Source organism: Herpailurus yagouaroundi, unplaced genomic scaffold (genome assembly GCF_014898765.1).
Source record: "Herpailurus yagouaroundi ecotype Mexico unplaced genomic scaffold, PumYag 222, whole genome shotgun sequence".
NCBI lineage: Eukaryota > Metazoa > Chordata > Mammalia > Carnivora > Felidae > Herpailurus > Herpailurus yagouaroundi.
In genome coordinates, this window is record NW_024412453.1 from 19036985 (window position 1) to 19050927 (window position 13943).

The window sequence follows — 13943 nt, forward strand, 5'->3', positions numbered from 1 at the left end:
GGCCTTGGAGCCCTGTCCATCTCAGCTGCCCATCTAGGGACGTAGGTTTCGCCTCACTGGCCCTGGGGCTGCCCAGGGACCCCGCAGCCCTGCATCTAAAACATGCAGGTGCCTGTGTGGGGCACCTTAGGGCCTAAGAGGGAGGGGGGTGCCTGCCTGCCCAGATTTTTTGCCACTTGCAGGTGACCCCAAGGCGCTGCTTTTTTTTTTTTTCTCAGTGGGCTTTGCTGCCCAGGGAACCTGATCTCCTGCCTTACGGGAAAGTGCCACTGGGGGTGTTGCATCTAAGGTGAACAGCCCTGGGGGCGGGGGGGGGGCACCTGATGGCAGAGGCAGAGCCTCTGGGAGTGGCCTGTCCTCTTGCCTCCTGTCCTGTGTCTGGTCTCCTTTTGCTCTGTCACCTTCCAGGGAACACCCTTACCTGCTGGCCTGTGCTGGCTTCCCCTCAGAGGTCCTGCCCTCTACTTGGGGTCCCCACTGTGCAGCTGGAGGACTCAGGGAGGGCCCAAGGGGAGGTTTCCTGGGGGTACCCGCCGAACTTGAACTTACTGCCCCCTGCCAGTGCAAGCAGGAGTTTCATGGAGTGTCGAGGCTGGTGGACCTGGCCCAGACTCTCCTTCTCTCCCCCCTCCACGCTCCCCCCACCCCATCCCTCCTTGCACCCAGTGTGACATTGGGCACCATGTCTGGGTTTTCATGAAGAGCCCTGCTTTTCCAAGGACGATGAAACCCGGGGCTGCACTGGGGACACCAGGTAAGGTAGCCTCTCCCTGCTTCCTGCCGGCCCACAGAGAGTCACGGACAGGTGGCCACTGGGATCCTCGGAGGGTAGAGGCCGGGCTGGGGGAGTGCCAAACCCAGGTCACACATTGGTGCGGGGTGTGTGGTCCTAGGACCCACCCTCACGTCCCCTGGGCCGCACTGAGCACCCTGGGGGTTGGGAGGGCTGCCGGTGAGCGCCTGTCATTTACGTGCAGCCCACAGCTCCCGCAGAATGGTTGGGGAGGCGCCTATCCTGCCAGGCCTTGACCCCCGGCTGGCCGAGAGCATACGTGTGCACTTCCCCACAAGGCGGCACCCAGGTGCCAGCTCGTCAGCCCAGGGCCGGCCGCACACACATGGGGTGGCTTCCAGGAGTGCCCCCACAGCCTCCTGACCTTCTGGAAGGCCTGTAATACTTGCCGGTGTGCTTTCCAGACTCATCCTTCGTTAGTGCTGCCCTCAGTTCATGTCCTCAGCTGGTAGGCAGGCCCCGGGTGGGTCCCAGGGTGTGGCTGTGGTTCGTTCCTGTCTTCACCAGGATTGATGAAGCACCTGCTTTGTGCCAGGGGATTTTGTGGGCAAACACCATGGAGCTGAGACACTCACCATGCTGGGGGGTGGGGGGTCCCGGAAGGCACCTTTGAGGAGGTGACGTTAAGCTGAGACCTGAAGGTTCCCACTGCTTGAAGAGGAAAGGCCACCCCCCCAGGGGGGGGGGGTAGTGGGGGACAACATGTACAAAGGCCCTGAGACCCTAGAGCACAGGATGGGTGATGTACGTGAACATTCTAGACCTAGGCCCCTGGCAGAGGCTCCAAGGGCACCTGGGAAGAAGGAAGTGTAGGCTGATGTGCACCCTGAAAGCCTACAAGACCTGGCCAGTCTGGGCCTGGAGGGCCCCAGGGACACCTCTTCCAGGCAAAGGGCCCCCAACTCCCCCAGCCCTTGGCTTCTAGGGGTGCATAGGAAGTCTGTGTGTGTGTGTGCACCTGCGTGTGTGCACGCGTGTGTGTGCATGTGTGGCGCTGGACAGGCTGAATGGGAAGGAAGGGCTGCTGAGGAGGCCACCACGGAGAACGGTACCCCGCTCTCGTTCCTTGCGTTGACCTCTGCCTACCCCCAGCCTGGCCCGCATCTTGGACAGCCAGGGAGGCCACGTCCACAGTTTGTGCAGACTTTCAGAGAAAGGCACCGGGCGCAGGCCACATGGGCCCGTGAGCCCCAGGGACGGCATGTCCCCTGTGTGTCTGCAGCCATGACCTGGGCCTCTCGGCGAGCCAGCCTGAAGCAGTTGGCATCACATCCTGGGAACCCCAGCTCGGTCTCAGAGATTAATTGGTGCTTTTAATTACTGGCTGGTCTGCAGAAACCAAACATCCAGGACAAAGATGAGCGATCAGCTCTGAGCAGTGGCTCCGCAAAGACAGCCCCGTCCTGCCCTGCTGGGTCTCGGATCGAGAGGCGAGGGGGCTCACAGGGGCGCCAGGAGTCCAGTGGCCCCCAGTAACAGACTCCCAGGGCTCCGGGCCAAGCGTTTTGTTGAAACACCCCTCCCGATGTAGTTTGCCAGCTGGCGTGGACCTTCTGGTTTGGGTCAAAGCCCTTCCTCGGTTGGGCTGATGTCCACTTGGAAGCTGGCTGTGTCTGCCCCTCGCCTTCTGTGTGTGCAGAGGCCGCCGGGAGATCATGCCCAGATTCCCCCCTCCCCTGCCTGCAGGACCAGGGTGTTCTGGGCCAGCCCGTGGGGGGTGCTGGTCCTCAGGACACCTCCCGACCGCCGGGTTGGGGTGAATGTGCTCCAGGCTGCACCTTGTCACCGGCTCTGAGGCCGATCAGGAAAGCCACCCTGCCCAGGGGTGACCGGGGACGGGACGGGACAGGGCAGTGGGACCCCCTCCTGTGGCGGTTCTTTGAGAAGATCGGGGGAGAGGGCAATGCTTAGCCCGGAGGGCTGAGCCCGGCGCACGCTGTCTGCCCAGTGACATGTGCTGTGCAGATGTGTCGGGAACAGCTGTGGGCTCTGCTCTGGCTTCCACTCACCCCCTGCTGGACGCGACCCCCCGGCCTCCGGCTGTGCCCATCCATCTCTCCTCTCCCCGTCCTGGGCCTGGCTCCTGACTCCACCGGCGACGTTCAGGTCTCAGTGTGTATCTTTGATGGCAAGCAGAGACTGCTTCCGCAGCCCAAACCGTCCTCAGGCAGGGTCCTGGGGCCTGCATGCAGAGCCCTCCTTGGGTGGAGGCGAGTGCCAGGCGTCTGGCCAGAGCTGGCCAGGCACCAGCATACCACCCGCGGGGAAACTGAGTCCGCTGAGGTGTTAGAGGCTTGGGGTCTGCCTGGGCCTTCCTCTGGACGTTTCCATCCCGTAAGCCTCGTCTGTGCAGATGGGCATTGTGTGATACCAGGCTCCTAGATCCCCGGACCCCAGACCCCACCCTCCTCCTGGACCCTCATTCCCCTGGGCCCCAAACCTTACCCTCATTCTGGACCATGGGCCCCCTGGCTCCTATGGGCTCTTGCCCCTGGACCTCAGTCCCCAGGCCCCCTGCCCTTTCCCACCACCTGGGCCCCAGCCCCAACCCCCGTGCACCAAGCCCCTCTGGGTTCTGGTCCCTGGGCTCCTCTGAGAGGCAGTGGGGCCGGGAGAGGGCTTCTCAACCCCCATGCAGGAGGGGAGCCAGGATGTTGAAGGTGACTCCAGAAAACCAGCTTTCGAGCCCAAATAGGCTGTCGGGAGCTATGCTTGTCCTTCCGAACTTAACTTTCAGATTTAATGAGGCTTCTGGTTCAAGATGTCGAAGCCGGGACCCCTCGGAAGCAGAGCCCTGTGTCCATTACGACCGGAAAAGGCCAATGCTAGCTTGAAATGAAAATATCAGAGAGAAAAATCCTCTTTCGGAGCGAGGGGCCCCGGATGGCTCTGCCACCGCGGAAGGTTCCAGAGACGCAGCGGTGCCAGAGGCAAATTAAAACACACCCTGTCAAAAGAGTTCCGCTGTGTCCCAAGTATTTATTTTTCTGAACTTGGCGAAGGAGGGTTGAATTAAGACACTCTCGGGCGGGAGCCTTGAGCAAAGTGGGAGAGCTGGTGGTTGTTTGGAGCCCACCAGGGAGACTCAGAGCAGGACTGGCAGAGGTCTGCCCCCTGAAGCTCGAGGTTAGGGGCAGTTTGTGGAGCTGCTCTGCCTCAGTCCCTCGGGGCCTGGCACTCTGGCTGGCACAGACCCGGCCCGCTTCCTTGGCTGCAAACCCGCAAGGACCCCTGCTGGCCAAGCGTTCTAGCAAAGCGTGAAAGCTGGCCGCCCGCCCCGGCCTCCTGTCCTCAGGGTGTGGAAGGGGGTAGGAGGGAGCTGCGGGGATCTCCCCGAGAAGGCACTGGAGTTCTGGAAAGGAGAGCATTCTAGGTCACGGGACCTGATGACGTCCCCTGTGGCCCTTTGACTTCGGGTGAGTTCCGGGGTTGCTCTGGGCAGCAGAGGGGTCCGGAATGCCTGTGTGTTCTGCGGGGTCAGCGTGGCCCCTGCGTGAGCTGAGGTGCACGGGTGCTGGGGCTTGTGGTAGCCAACGCCTCGTGTTTATTGTTTCTCCGTTTGTGACCCCTCATCACTCCACGCTAGCAACTTCCAGAGCCCGTCCCCACCGCTGGGCCTACCTCCCCTCTTCAGGGAGAACGCCACCCATCCCGTTCAGAAATGAAGTGTCTGCTTTAGTCACTGGCTGAGAGCCGTAGGAAGGTGAGACCCAGCGATGGACGGTGTTGGGGACAAGCCCCCCCAGCCCAGCCCTCAGTCTCACCTACGAACTAAGGTTGGGACCAAACTGGGGGCCTTGGATGTGGGTCCCTTCTGGAGCCCGATCGGGAGGGGAGCGTCGAATCTGCTGTGGGTGAGGCTGTATGGCCTGTGGGTGGCTGGAAAGAGGCCCCGGTCATCCCGAGGGCCAGCCAGGGACCCGCTGACAACAGATGGACACCTGAGCCCCGCTCGACGGGCAGCACCTCCGGCCAACACAACAGCTTCAAGGCTGTTTGCTACGCGGCGTTATCGTGGTGACTGGTGACTGACACAGCTCTGGGAGCAGAATTCGGCCTGCAGGCCTCCTGTTTGTGACCCCCCCCGGCCCGGGCGGTTTCCAAAACTTCTTCCTCGTCAGGACCCCACTCTGAGAGATAACACTTCGCGGCACATTCTCTGGCCCCATAGGGCTCTGCGGCCACGGAATGCCACGGCACCGGGGTGTTTTGCTGTCCTCTCGCCTCGCGGTCGCGGCGCACCAGCGTGCAGGGCCACGCGGGGCCGCCTCTCCCGCTGGGGTGCAGGCATGAGCGTGCTTGTGGCCCGGAGCCGATGGTGCCAGGAGAGGAGATGGGCGAGCCAAGCGGAACAGCCGTCCGTGAGTCACAGTTCCAGAAAACCAGCAAATGGCCCAGCACCTGCTCACCCACCCCCACCTGCACCTGCCAGCATCACCCGGGGTCTTGGCCGCTGCACAGTCAGGGTGGGACCCGCCCAAACTGACCACCCCTCCAGGAGAAAGTGACAGACGTTTGCGCCCGTGGGTTCTGTTCCCCCATCAACAGATGTCGGGACATGAAAAATTGGGGTAAATGAAGGGTGGGTGATTCGGTCGGGCCCAAGCTGGGTCCTCGTGGGTGCCAGAGACAGCTGCAGATGCACGTCGGGGACAATTGCCCCGGTGCAGCGGGGGCTGCCAAGCCAGGGTGCCTGGGGACAGCTGGACGAGGTGCCGACGCGGGGCTCATTCCTCCGTGAAGCCGCCCGCAGCTGCTGGGAGTCCGGCCAGCCTGTGGGCCTGTGTGCGCCTCGGCTCTGGGCTGTACCGGAGGAGCCGTGGATGGGCCCCCCCCCCGGGGGGCCCCCCCCCCTACAGGGATTCTGGCTTGTCCGAGGGTCTCTCTGACACCAGCCCCGGTCTTGAGCTGACGGATCCTCTCAGGGAAGCCTCCCTGTCTCCCCTCTCGTCTTTTTCTGGGCTCTTCCTCTCTGGCTCTGGCCACGCGGGGCTCCGTACCCATCCCTCTGTAACCACCTTGACTTTTTCTTGTATAGTTTTTGGCTTGCAAATGTAGGCGTAGGAGCCCCGTGCCCCGGGCTCCTGGTGTGGGTGAAGGGTTGTTCTGGAGAGACCCTCGTGTGCCGGAGCCATCCTGTGCCTCCCCAGCACGAGCCTCAAGGTTTACAAGACAAGATGTGTTTTTGAGTGGAGTGCCTCCTTGGACCATCAGATGGACCCACATCTAAATATGCGAAAGCCGTAAGATGCCCCCTAATCTAGCTGAAGAGGGAAGTTTGCTGTAAATGACAGGACTTACTCCAAAATGTAAAATGGGTGCCTTCTAGGAGATTCTGATACAACGTAGGGTTTTTTATTATCATTATTATTATTATTATTATTGAAACGAAATTCACATGGCCTCACATTTAAGCATTTTTAAATGTACGGGTCAGTGGCACTCAGCGTGTTCGCGATGCTGAGCCTTCATCACGTCGGTCTAGCTCCAGAATATTTTCGTCATCAAACAAGGGAACCGTGCACAGATTAACAGTCGTTCCCTTTGCCCCCCTGCCCCCTGCCTCCAGCCCCCAGCCCCCACTGATCTACTTTCTGTCTCCAGATTTGCTTGCCCTGGACATTTCGTGTGAGTGGCCTCAGACAACACGTGGCCTGGTGTGTTTGGTACTCTCACTAAGCATGATATATTTTTTTACTTCTTTTTAACGTTTATTCATTTTTGAGAGAGACAGAGACAGAGTGCGAGCAGGGGAGGGGCAGAGAGACAGGGAGACGCAGAATCTGAAGCAGGCTTCAGGCTCCCAGCTGTCAGCACGGAGCCCGACGTGGGGCTCGAACCCACGAACTGTGAGATCATGACCTGAGCCGAAGTCGGACGTTTAACCAACTGAGCCACCCAGGTGCCCCTTAGCATGGTATTTTTGAGGTTCATCTAGATTGCAGTAGATGCCGAATAATATACTTGTGCACTTTTGATTAAATTCAGGCAGAAACAGGCAAGCACAGAGCCCCGCTCTGTGAGGTCCGCTCTCACGTGGGTTCTGGCCCCTCAGACTCGCTGGACTTCTGCAGTCAGCTCCCAGCAAGGCGGGTCCCGGAGGAAATAGAACATGAGCTCCCAGAAGACCTCTCTGATGGCCTCGCCCACCCTGGGTAAACCCGGAGAGGGAGCCTGGAGCCCAGGGAGCTGGATGCTGGACAAGGGCCCTTTTCTGCTCTGCACAATGCCCCATTGTGCCCTTCTCTGGGGAGAACAATGCAACTCGGCCGGGGGAAGCTGAGGACAAAGGGCCCTTTGTGAGGCCTGTCCCCACCTGAAAGCAGCACCCAGGGTCACACCTGATGGCAGGGCTGTCCTTCCGTGCCTCCCGTCCCCTGAGCACCTCCCGCATCCGGGGAATGCCTGGACACTCGAGCGGGCTCAGGGTGAGGGGCACTAGATTCTCCCTGCTCTCCCAAACAGCTGTGCTGGCCCATCCCAAGCGCAGGACCTGGATGCTGGAGAGGAGAGGTGCATTGTGGGTTCGCCTGGAAGGACCTGGAATAACTGTCCCTCTGGTCCCCAAGGATGGGAGCTCTGGGGCACACGCCTCTCCCCTGAGGGCTTGCCGGGATGCAGGAGGTGTTTGTCCCCACCCCCACCCCCGGCCAATCTGTTACACGTCCCACTTCACCCTTAAGCTCCGAAGGGAGGGTTTTTTCATGGCAAGAAAAAAAAAGTGGGGGGCACTTTTTTTAAAAACCTCACACTATATGATGCATGTATGTGCTATCACCCCAACAATGCAGGTGGGGGACAGCTAGCTGGAGGCTGAAGAAGGATTCATGGAGCTCACCTTGCATACGGTAAAGATCTAGTTAAACAAGCAAGAAAGACCGGTGATTTGACCACACAAGTATCAGTAATTTATATTTCACAACCCTCGGAACGAGAAGTCAAAACAGAAACCCAGGACAAACATTTGCAACCTACACCCAAGAATAGGGTCTTTAATATGTACAGAGCTGCGGAGAATGAAAAACCCACGCGTACCTTAATGCTTTGCTTCCAAGCACCTCACAGTTTGCCCATTAGCCACTGAAGGTCTAATGCATCCCCTGCCCTGCACCCTCTATCTCCTAAGGGGGACCCAGGAGTTCACGCACTCGGCACACCTCTCTTGCTGCCTGGGTTGCTCTATCCCCATAAGCTGGAGTTGCTGGTGTTCTCACCAGGGTTCCGCTTGGGTCACTGGTGGGTAAGCTCCTCTTTCCTGTGAATCTCAGTGCCCCACTTTCCCCAGTGGCTGGAGGTCCAGTCTTGAGAGCTGGTAGGAGTGTGTGGCCGCATAAGGGGGTTTTGCTGACCTGAGCTCGAGGATCCGGCCGGATTTCAGGACGCAGCCGCTTCCTGTGCCGCCCCTCGCTAGCTGTGTGCCTGTCATCCCAACATCCTCCTCGGAGAGTGGAGATGAGGGGCTGGGAAAGGGACACCTGTGGGACACCTGGCCACACACCCTGGGCAGTGGCAGCCGGGAGCCCTGGGGTGAAGCCACCCCCCCAACCGTTCCTCTGCCGGCATACGACTCCATACACCGCGGGGACGCGCCGAGGGAGCGCGGGACCCACGAGGGGCCTCTGCCGCTCACAGGGACGCTGACCAGGCCCACTCTGGGCCTGGCCAGACCCAAGCTTTCCAACAACCCTAGAGTGAGGGTCCATGAGGGCAGTCGCCTAGGTCCGGAAAGTGCACCGGGAGCTGGTGAATGAGTGAATGCTCAGCCCCTTTCCAGGAGGAGGACACTCAGGCGGTCCCAGGTACCCACCCCGGGCCGCGCCCTCCCCGCCGCAGCGCCCGGTGCGCCCGGATCTGGGCCGCGCACCCCGCCCCTAAGCGCGGCCAGCTGCGGCCTCCCAGTGTGGGCGGGGCGTCCGGGCCCGAGGGGCTCCCCGCGCACGCGCACTGGCGGCCCCGCGATGGCGGCGCCCGAGGAGACGCTGAGGAGGCGGAAGGCGGGGAACTCGGGCCCCGAGCCTGAGACTCCGCCGGAGTCAGGGCGCGACCCCACAGGCTGCCCGGCCCGCCTCCGCACGGGCACTTTCTGGCTGACCAGGATCGTGCTCCTGAGGGCCCTCGCTTTCATTTACTGTGAGTCCGCGGAGCTCGGGGCTGCGGCCACTGTTGCCCCTGTGCGCACGCGCCTACACCTCCACCGCCCCAGGACGCCCCCGGCCCCGGGACGGTGCCCCCCCCGCTTCCCTCCCCCCGGGACGGCCCTCCCCTGACGCCCCTCCCCCCGGAGCACCCCTCCCCCGGGACGGCCCTCCCCTGACACCCTTCCCCCCGGCCTGCCTTCCCTGGACACCCCTCCCCCCGGGGCACCCCTCCCCTGACACCCCACCCCTGGGCCGCCTTCTCTGGACACCCCTCACCCCCCTCCGGGACACCCCTCCCCCCCCACCCCGACACCCTTTCCCCGAGATGTCCCTCCCCTGAAGCCCCTGCCCTGAAACCCCTCCCCCACGGAACGCTCCTTCCCTGACGCGCCCCCCCCCCGCCCCCGCCCCCGGGGCTGCCTTCCCTTGACACCCCTCTGCCTGGGACACTCCTCCCCTTGGGACGCTCCTCCCCTGACACCCCTCCCTCCTGGACACCCCTCCCGCGAGACGCCCCTTCCCTGAGACGTCCCTCCCTTGATACCCCTCCTGTCTGGGACACCTCTCCCCAGAGATGTGCCTTCCCTGACACCCCTCTGCCTGGGACACCCTTCCCCACAGGACGCTCCTTACCCAGACCGCCTTCCCTTGACACCGCTCCCTTGACACTCTTGCCTCCTCTGGGACACTCCTCCTCCCCTGACACCCCTCCCCTCCTATACCCCTCCCCTGGGTCACCCCCTCCTCCCGGACGCTCCTCCCCTGACACCCTTTACTCTGACACTCTTCACCCCAGGACGGTTCCCCCCCAACCCCGATGCCTTGCTCCTCTGGGACACCTCTCCCCACGGGAGGCTCTTCCCCCGACACCCCTCTCCCTGGGACACTCCCCAGGCCCCCAGGACGCTCCTCTCCCCACGCAGCTCCCACAGGCATCCCTTCACACGGAGGTCCCCCTCCACACCCCTCCTCCCAGCCGGGTTGGGTGAGGTCCGATGGGGTGGAGTTGGAGGAGCAAGAGTGCTGGCAAGTGAGTTCTTACCTGGTCTCCTTTGACCTCTATCCGCACTGGGAGCTGGGTTCCCCGGTTAGCCTGGGCAGTGTTGGGGGGCGCCCACTCCCAGGAGATGGGCCGAGGGGTGCCCCCGCAGAGCTCCCGCCCACTAGCTGTGCCGGCCCAGTCACCTGACCTCAGTGTTTCCCATGCTGTGCCCCCCACTCAGGAGCCGCACCTAGGCCCCAGCACAGCCCCTGCACAGCCGAGGAGGTCGTGCTGGGCCCAAGGCCTCACTTCTGCTCCCGTGGCTTCGGGGAGGCCTCTGTACCGTGGCAGGTGAAGCCTGAGCCTCCGCCTCACCTGCGGGGTTTGGGAAGATCCACATTTGACCGGGCCCAGAACTGCCCAGCCCTCAGCAGCCCCGCCCCAGGCGCCGAGCACACCTCCCTGCCCCTGTCCCCATACCCAGAAGGGGCACAAGCCATCTGAGCCTGCGGGCAGTGGAGGAGTCTACACGGGGAGATAGATGCAGGATGAGCCCACACTCAGGTTCTCAAACCAGTGTGGGTGTGGGGGGAGAACGGTGGAGACGGGGAGTCCCAGACTGAGATGGCCCGGCTGAGCAGACCAGCTCTCTTCCAGGGGGATCCAGAGGGTGCTGGTCCCTGGCCTGGCCCGCCTCCACTGCGCCATGGGCTCTGAGCATCTCGCTCTTCCTTCCCTCGGAAGGAACACTGGGGAGTGGGGTGCGCCCTAGGAGGACGAGTCTGGGTTTCCCGTCTCTTGGGGCACAGTGGTGACCCAACACCCTGGGGCGATTTGTGGACCGTGGGGTCGCCAGTGTGCGCGTTCAGCCACGCCTTCCTCTCTTTTAAGTTACTATAAAAATAGTTCTTGCTGGCGCTGCTTTATCCTCTACAGGATTAAACAGTCCTTCTGTGTGTTCGAGCTGTCACTTAGCAGAAAGTGGAGATGCTGTTACCCGAGGAAGCTTTAATAGACGTTTAAAAGGGGGCCTGTAACGGTGGGAAAACCCTGGTGGCTTCGCTGGCAGGGAGCACAGCTTGAGAGCATCAGGCTCAGGCTTTCAGATGAGCGGGGCTGCCTTTGATCTCCGTTGGCAGGTCTGTCTTGCAGCGAGAGCGAGGCGGTTCCGAGCTACTGGGTCAGGCCGACGTTTTAAGCCCGGTGCCGAGCACACACCCTCTGGCTTTGACAGAGGCATTTCCCCCCATCTTTTCTCTTATTTGGGGTAGGATCAGTGTTTTTCAGCCGTATGAAGGAACTGGTTTCCCATCTTGCAGGGACGAGGTTCCGTGGCTGAAATGGCCCCGGGCAAGCGGGCGCCCATCCCACACTGGTCTTTTTCCAGAAGGTTTTGGTAAAGTTTCCGAAGTCCCAGGGTTTTTCACGATGCCGGTTGCCATGGGGGCTGTCCACACACTTCACTTGACGCTGAGTTTTATAATAGCTTTTGGGGACCGCTGACCCGCCACAAGGCTAAGTGACTGACCCCTGTCCTGCGCTTCACCCTCTGCACGTTGACGAGAGTGCGTACCGCAGGTCGTTAGGCCACCTGTGAGCTTGCGGGAAGGACACTGTTTTATTTCTGCTTCTATCCTGTTTCACAGGATTTCCTTGACTCTTTGCCGATTGTCTCTGTCATTGCTTTTTGTCCCCGTGGGATATTTTTCCAGCCGTGTCCCCCTCCCTTCCCCCCATCCCCCGCTGCTTCCAGCCCCTTGGTGTGGACACTCAGGATACCAGCCACCCACCCAAGAGGCCCCCGACTCTCTCCTGGTTGTGTTCCCAGTTTTTCAGATCTCATATCACCGTCTTTTTTCTTTTTAGTCTCTCTTTTTTGCTGGAATTTACCCCAAACTTTTCAAGAAAGGATTTGGAGGTGAATTTTCTGTGTTTTTTGTACACCCATGGGAATTACTCATTTGCCTGGCTCTGTGATTCCCAGTCAAAGCAAGTTTTCTCAGAACTTTTTGGATTGATGATGAGAAGTCTTCACATAGTCTGACCCCTGCTCTTTCCCAGATGCCTAACAGGAAACACTTTTATTCTTTCTCCTGACACGCTTCTGGGATCCAGTGCGTGGGGGTTTTCCCTCACAAGCAGTTCTGACACGGTCTCACCCGGCATTATGCAGACCCCCGGGCTGAGGGCCCAGTCCCACGAGACCACCCCCTCTTCCGATGCCAGTCACAAATCCAGGCTGTCACCTGTGCTTCTGATCCACCAGCTCTAAGTCGGGGTTCTCACCGCCCCCCCCTTCTCAGCCTCCATAATTTGCTAGAACGGCTCACAGAACTCAGGGAAACCCTCACTCATGTTTACTGGTCCATCGTCAAGGTTACAACTCTCGGCAACAGGGCTGGAAGAGGCACACAGGGCAAGGGGTGGGGAAGGGGCTTGGAGCCTCCAGGCCCTGCGGGGGGGAGGGGGGCACCACCCTCCCATCACCTCCGTGTGTCCTTTCACCTGCCCGGAGGCTCCCGAGCCCCTTCCCTTGGGGGTCTTTGTGGCGGCCCCGTGACACAGGTGTGGTTGATGAGATCATCGGTCCTGGGTGATCAGCTCGGTCTCCCACCTGCTGATCACAGGTTGGGTCCCCCGGCCACCAGCCCCCAAGCCCCAAGGGTCACCTGGTTGGTGGGAACCCAGGTCAGGTTGAAAGGGGCTTGTCATACACAACAGCAGACGCTCCTCTCGGTCCCCGCACTTGGAAAGTTCCCGGCCCCAGGACCAAGGCCAAATCAGCATTTCTTCCTCCCCGGCAGCATCTGAGTAACTTGTGTTTTCCTCTGGAAGTTTTTAGAGTCTCTGCTGCCTTGCCATCTTCACTCTGGGTCCTTGTGATTTATCGGCGTATCTGCATGAGTGTCCCTTGCTCATTCTTTCTCAGGGGACTCTGTGCTCATTCGTTCTGAGACTCCTGCCCTAGTTCTGGGCTGGTCCTCTGACCCTGCCCAGTCTGCTGCCTCTAGGCCCACGTCTGTCTGAACATCCCAGTGGGTCTCAAACGTGCCCCGTTCAGGGACCCCTGCCCCATGAAGCCTCCCCACTTGGCTGGAGAAGCTGCTTCACGAAGCTACGTGAGGGTGTAATGGAGAAGATGTGAACGCCCTGGCCAGCTGAGCGTCCAGAGGGGGCTCTGAGTGCCGGGCACAGGGGACTGTCACTCGTGAGCAGACAGCACACCTCCTTAGTTCCACACCCTTACCGGGGAGTCCCTGCAATGACATGTCTTTGAAAATCCTGCTTCTAAAGGGTCTCAAGGCTGGTTTTTGGTCCAACTCTAATTCCTGCTTTTGCTTTACCCACTTCGTGCTTGTCGTGAACGTGTGGGCACTTGCTTTGTCGGCTTCCCTTACTTCGGTTACATGAGGTAGAGCTCTCCTCTTGCCCCCCAACAACTCCTTGAGTACCGTGAGGCGCGTCGGAACTGCACTTTCTAAAACCAGTAGCGGGGCGCCTGGCAGACCCGGTCGGTTGAGCATACGACTCTTGATTTCGCCTCCGGTCGTGGTCCCAGGGTCATGGGATGGAGCCCCACATCCGGCTCCACACTGATCAGAGAGCCTGCTTGGGATTCTCTCGCTCTCTCTGCCCCTCCCCCGCTCACACCGTCTCTTTAAAATAAGAAATAAATAAAGGCAGTAGCTTGTTGCGCTCCTTATCGGGATGCTTGAGGCCTCACCTGGGCTCTAGCAGCACGGCCGGCTCCCGGGAGCGAGCTGGATGGAGGCAGCGAGGCCGGCACGTGCATCGTGCTTCCGGAACTCTTAGCTGTTCTTTGGAAATTTCGAGGAAGGAAAACGGAACCAAAAGAAATCCCTCATCATTTGGTGTTGTTCCAAGATTTCACTCTTTCTGAGAGATCACGGAAGCGGGCTCTTCTCTGTCCTCCAGGCCGCTCAGATTCTAACGAGATGCTCGCTTGACTTTACAATGTTCTCTGTGAAACGCCTCCAGGTTGTTTCAGACACAGGTACCGCCACCGTTT

General features: G+C 60.5%; 1 protein-coding gene and 1 long non-coding RNA gene across 4 annotated transcripts in view; both read left to right on the forward strand.

The window, feature by feature from the left end:
- LOC121019750 (uncharacterized) lies at positions 1-3754 on the forward strand. Of its 2 annotated transcripts, XR_005785763.1 has the most exons (3): positions 1-108; positions 219-289; positions 667-3754. It is a non-coding gene; the product is annotated as an uncharacterized LOC121019750 (long non-coding RNA). The 2 variants fall into 2 exon arrangements; XR_005785762.1 differs by having other exon boundaries at positions 7-289.
- A 4967-nt stretch (positions 3755-8721) lies between these two features.
- Positions 8722-13943, forward strand: part of LMF1 (lipase maturation factor 1) — an 87467-nt gene continuing 82245 nt past the window's right edge. For both annotated transcript variants that reach the window (XM_040459504.1, XM_040459503.1), the window contains exon 1: positions 8722-8923. In XM_040459504.1, the coding sequence (XP_040315438.1) occupies positions 8752-8923 (172 nt within the window). In that variant the 5' untranslated portion in view covers positions 8722-8751. The remainder of the gene's footprint in view (positions 8924-13943) is intronic.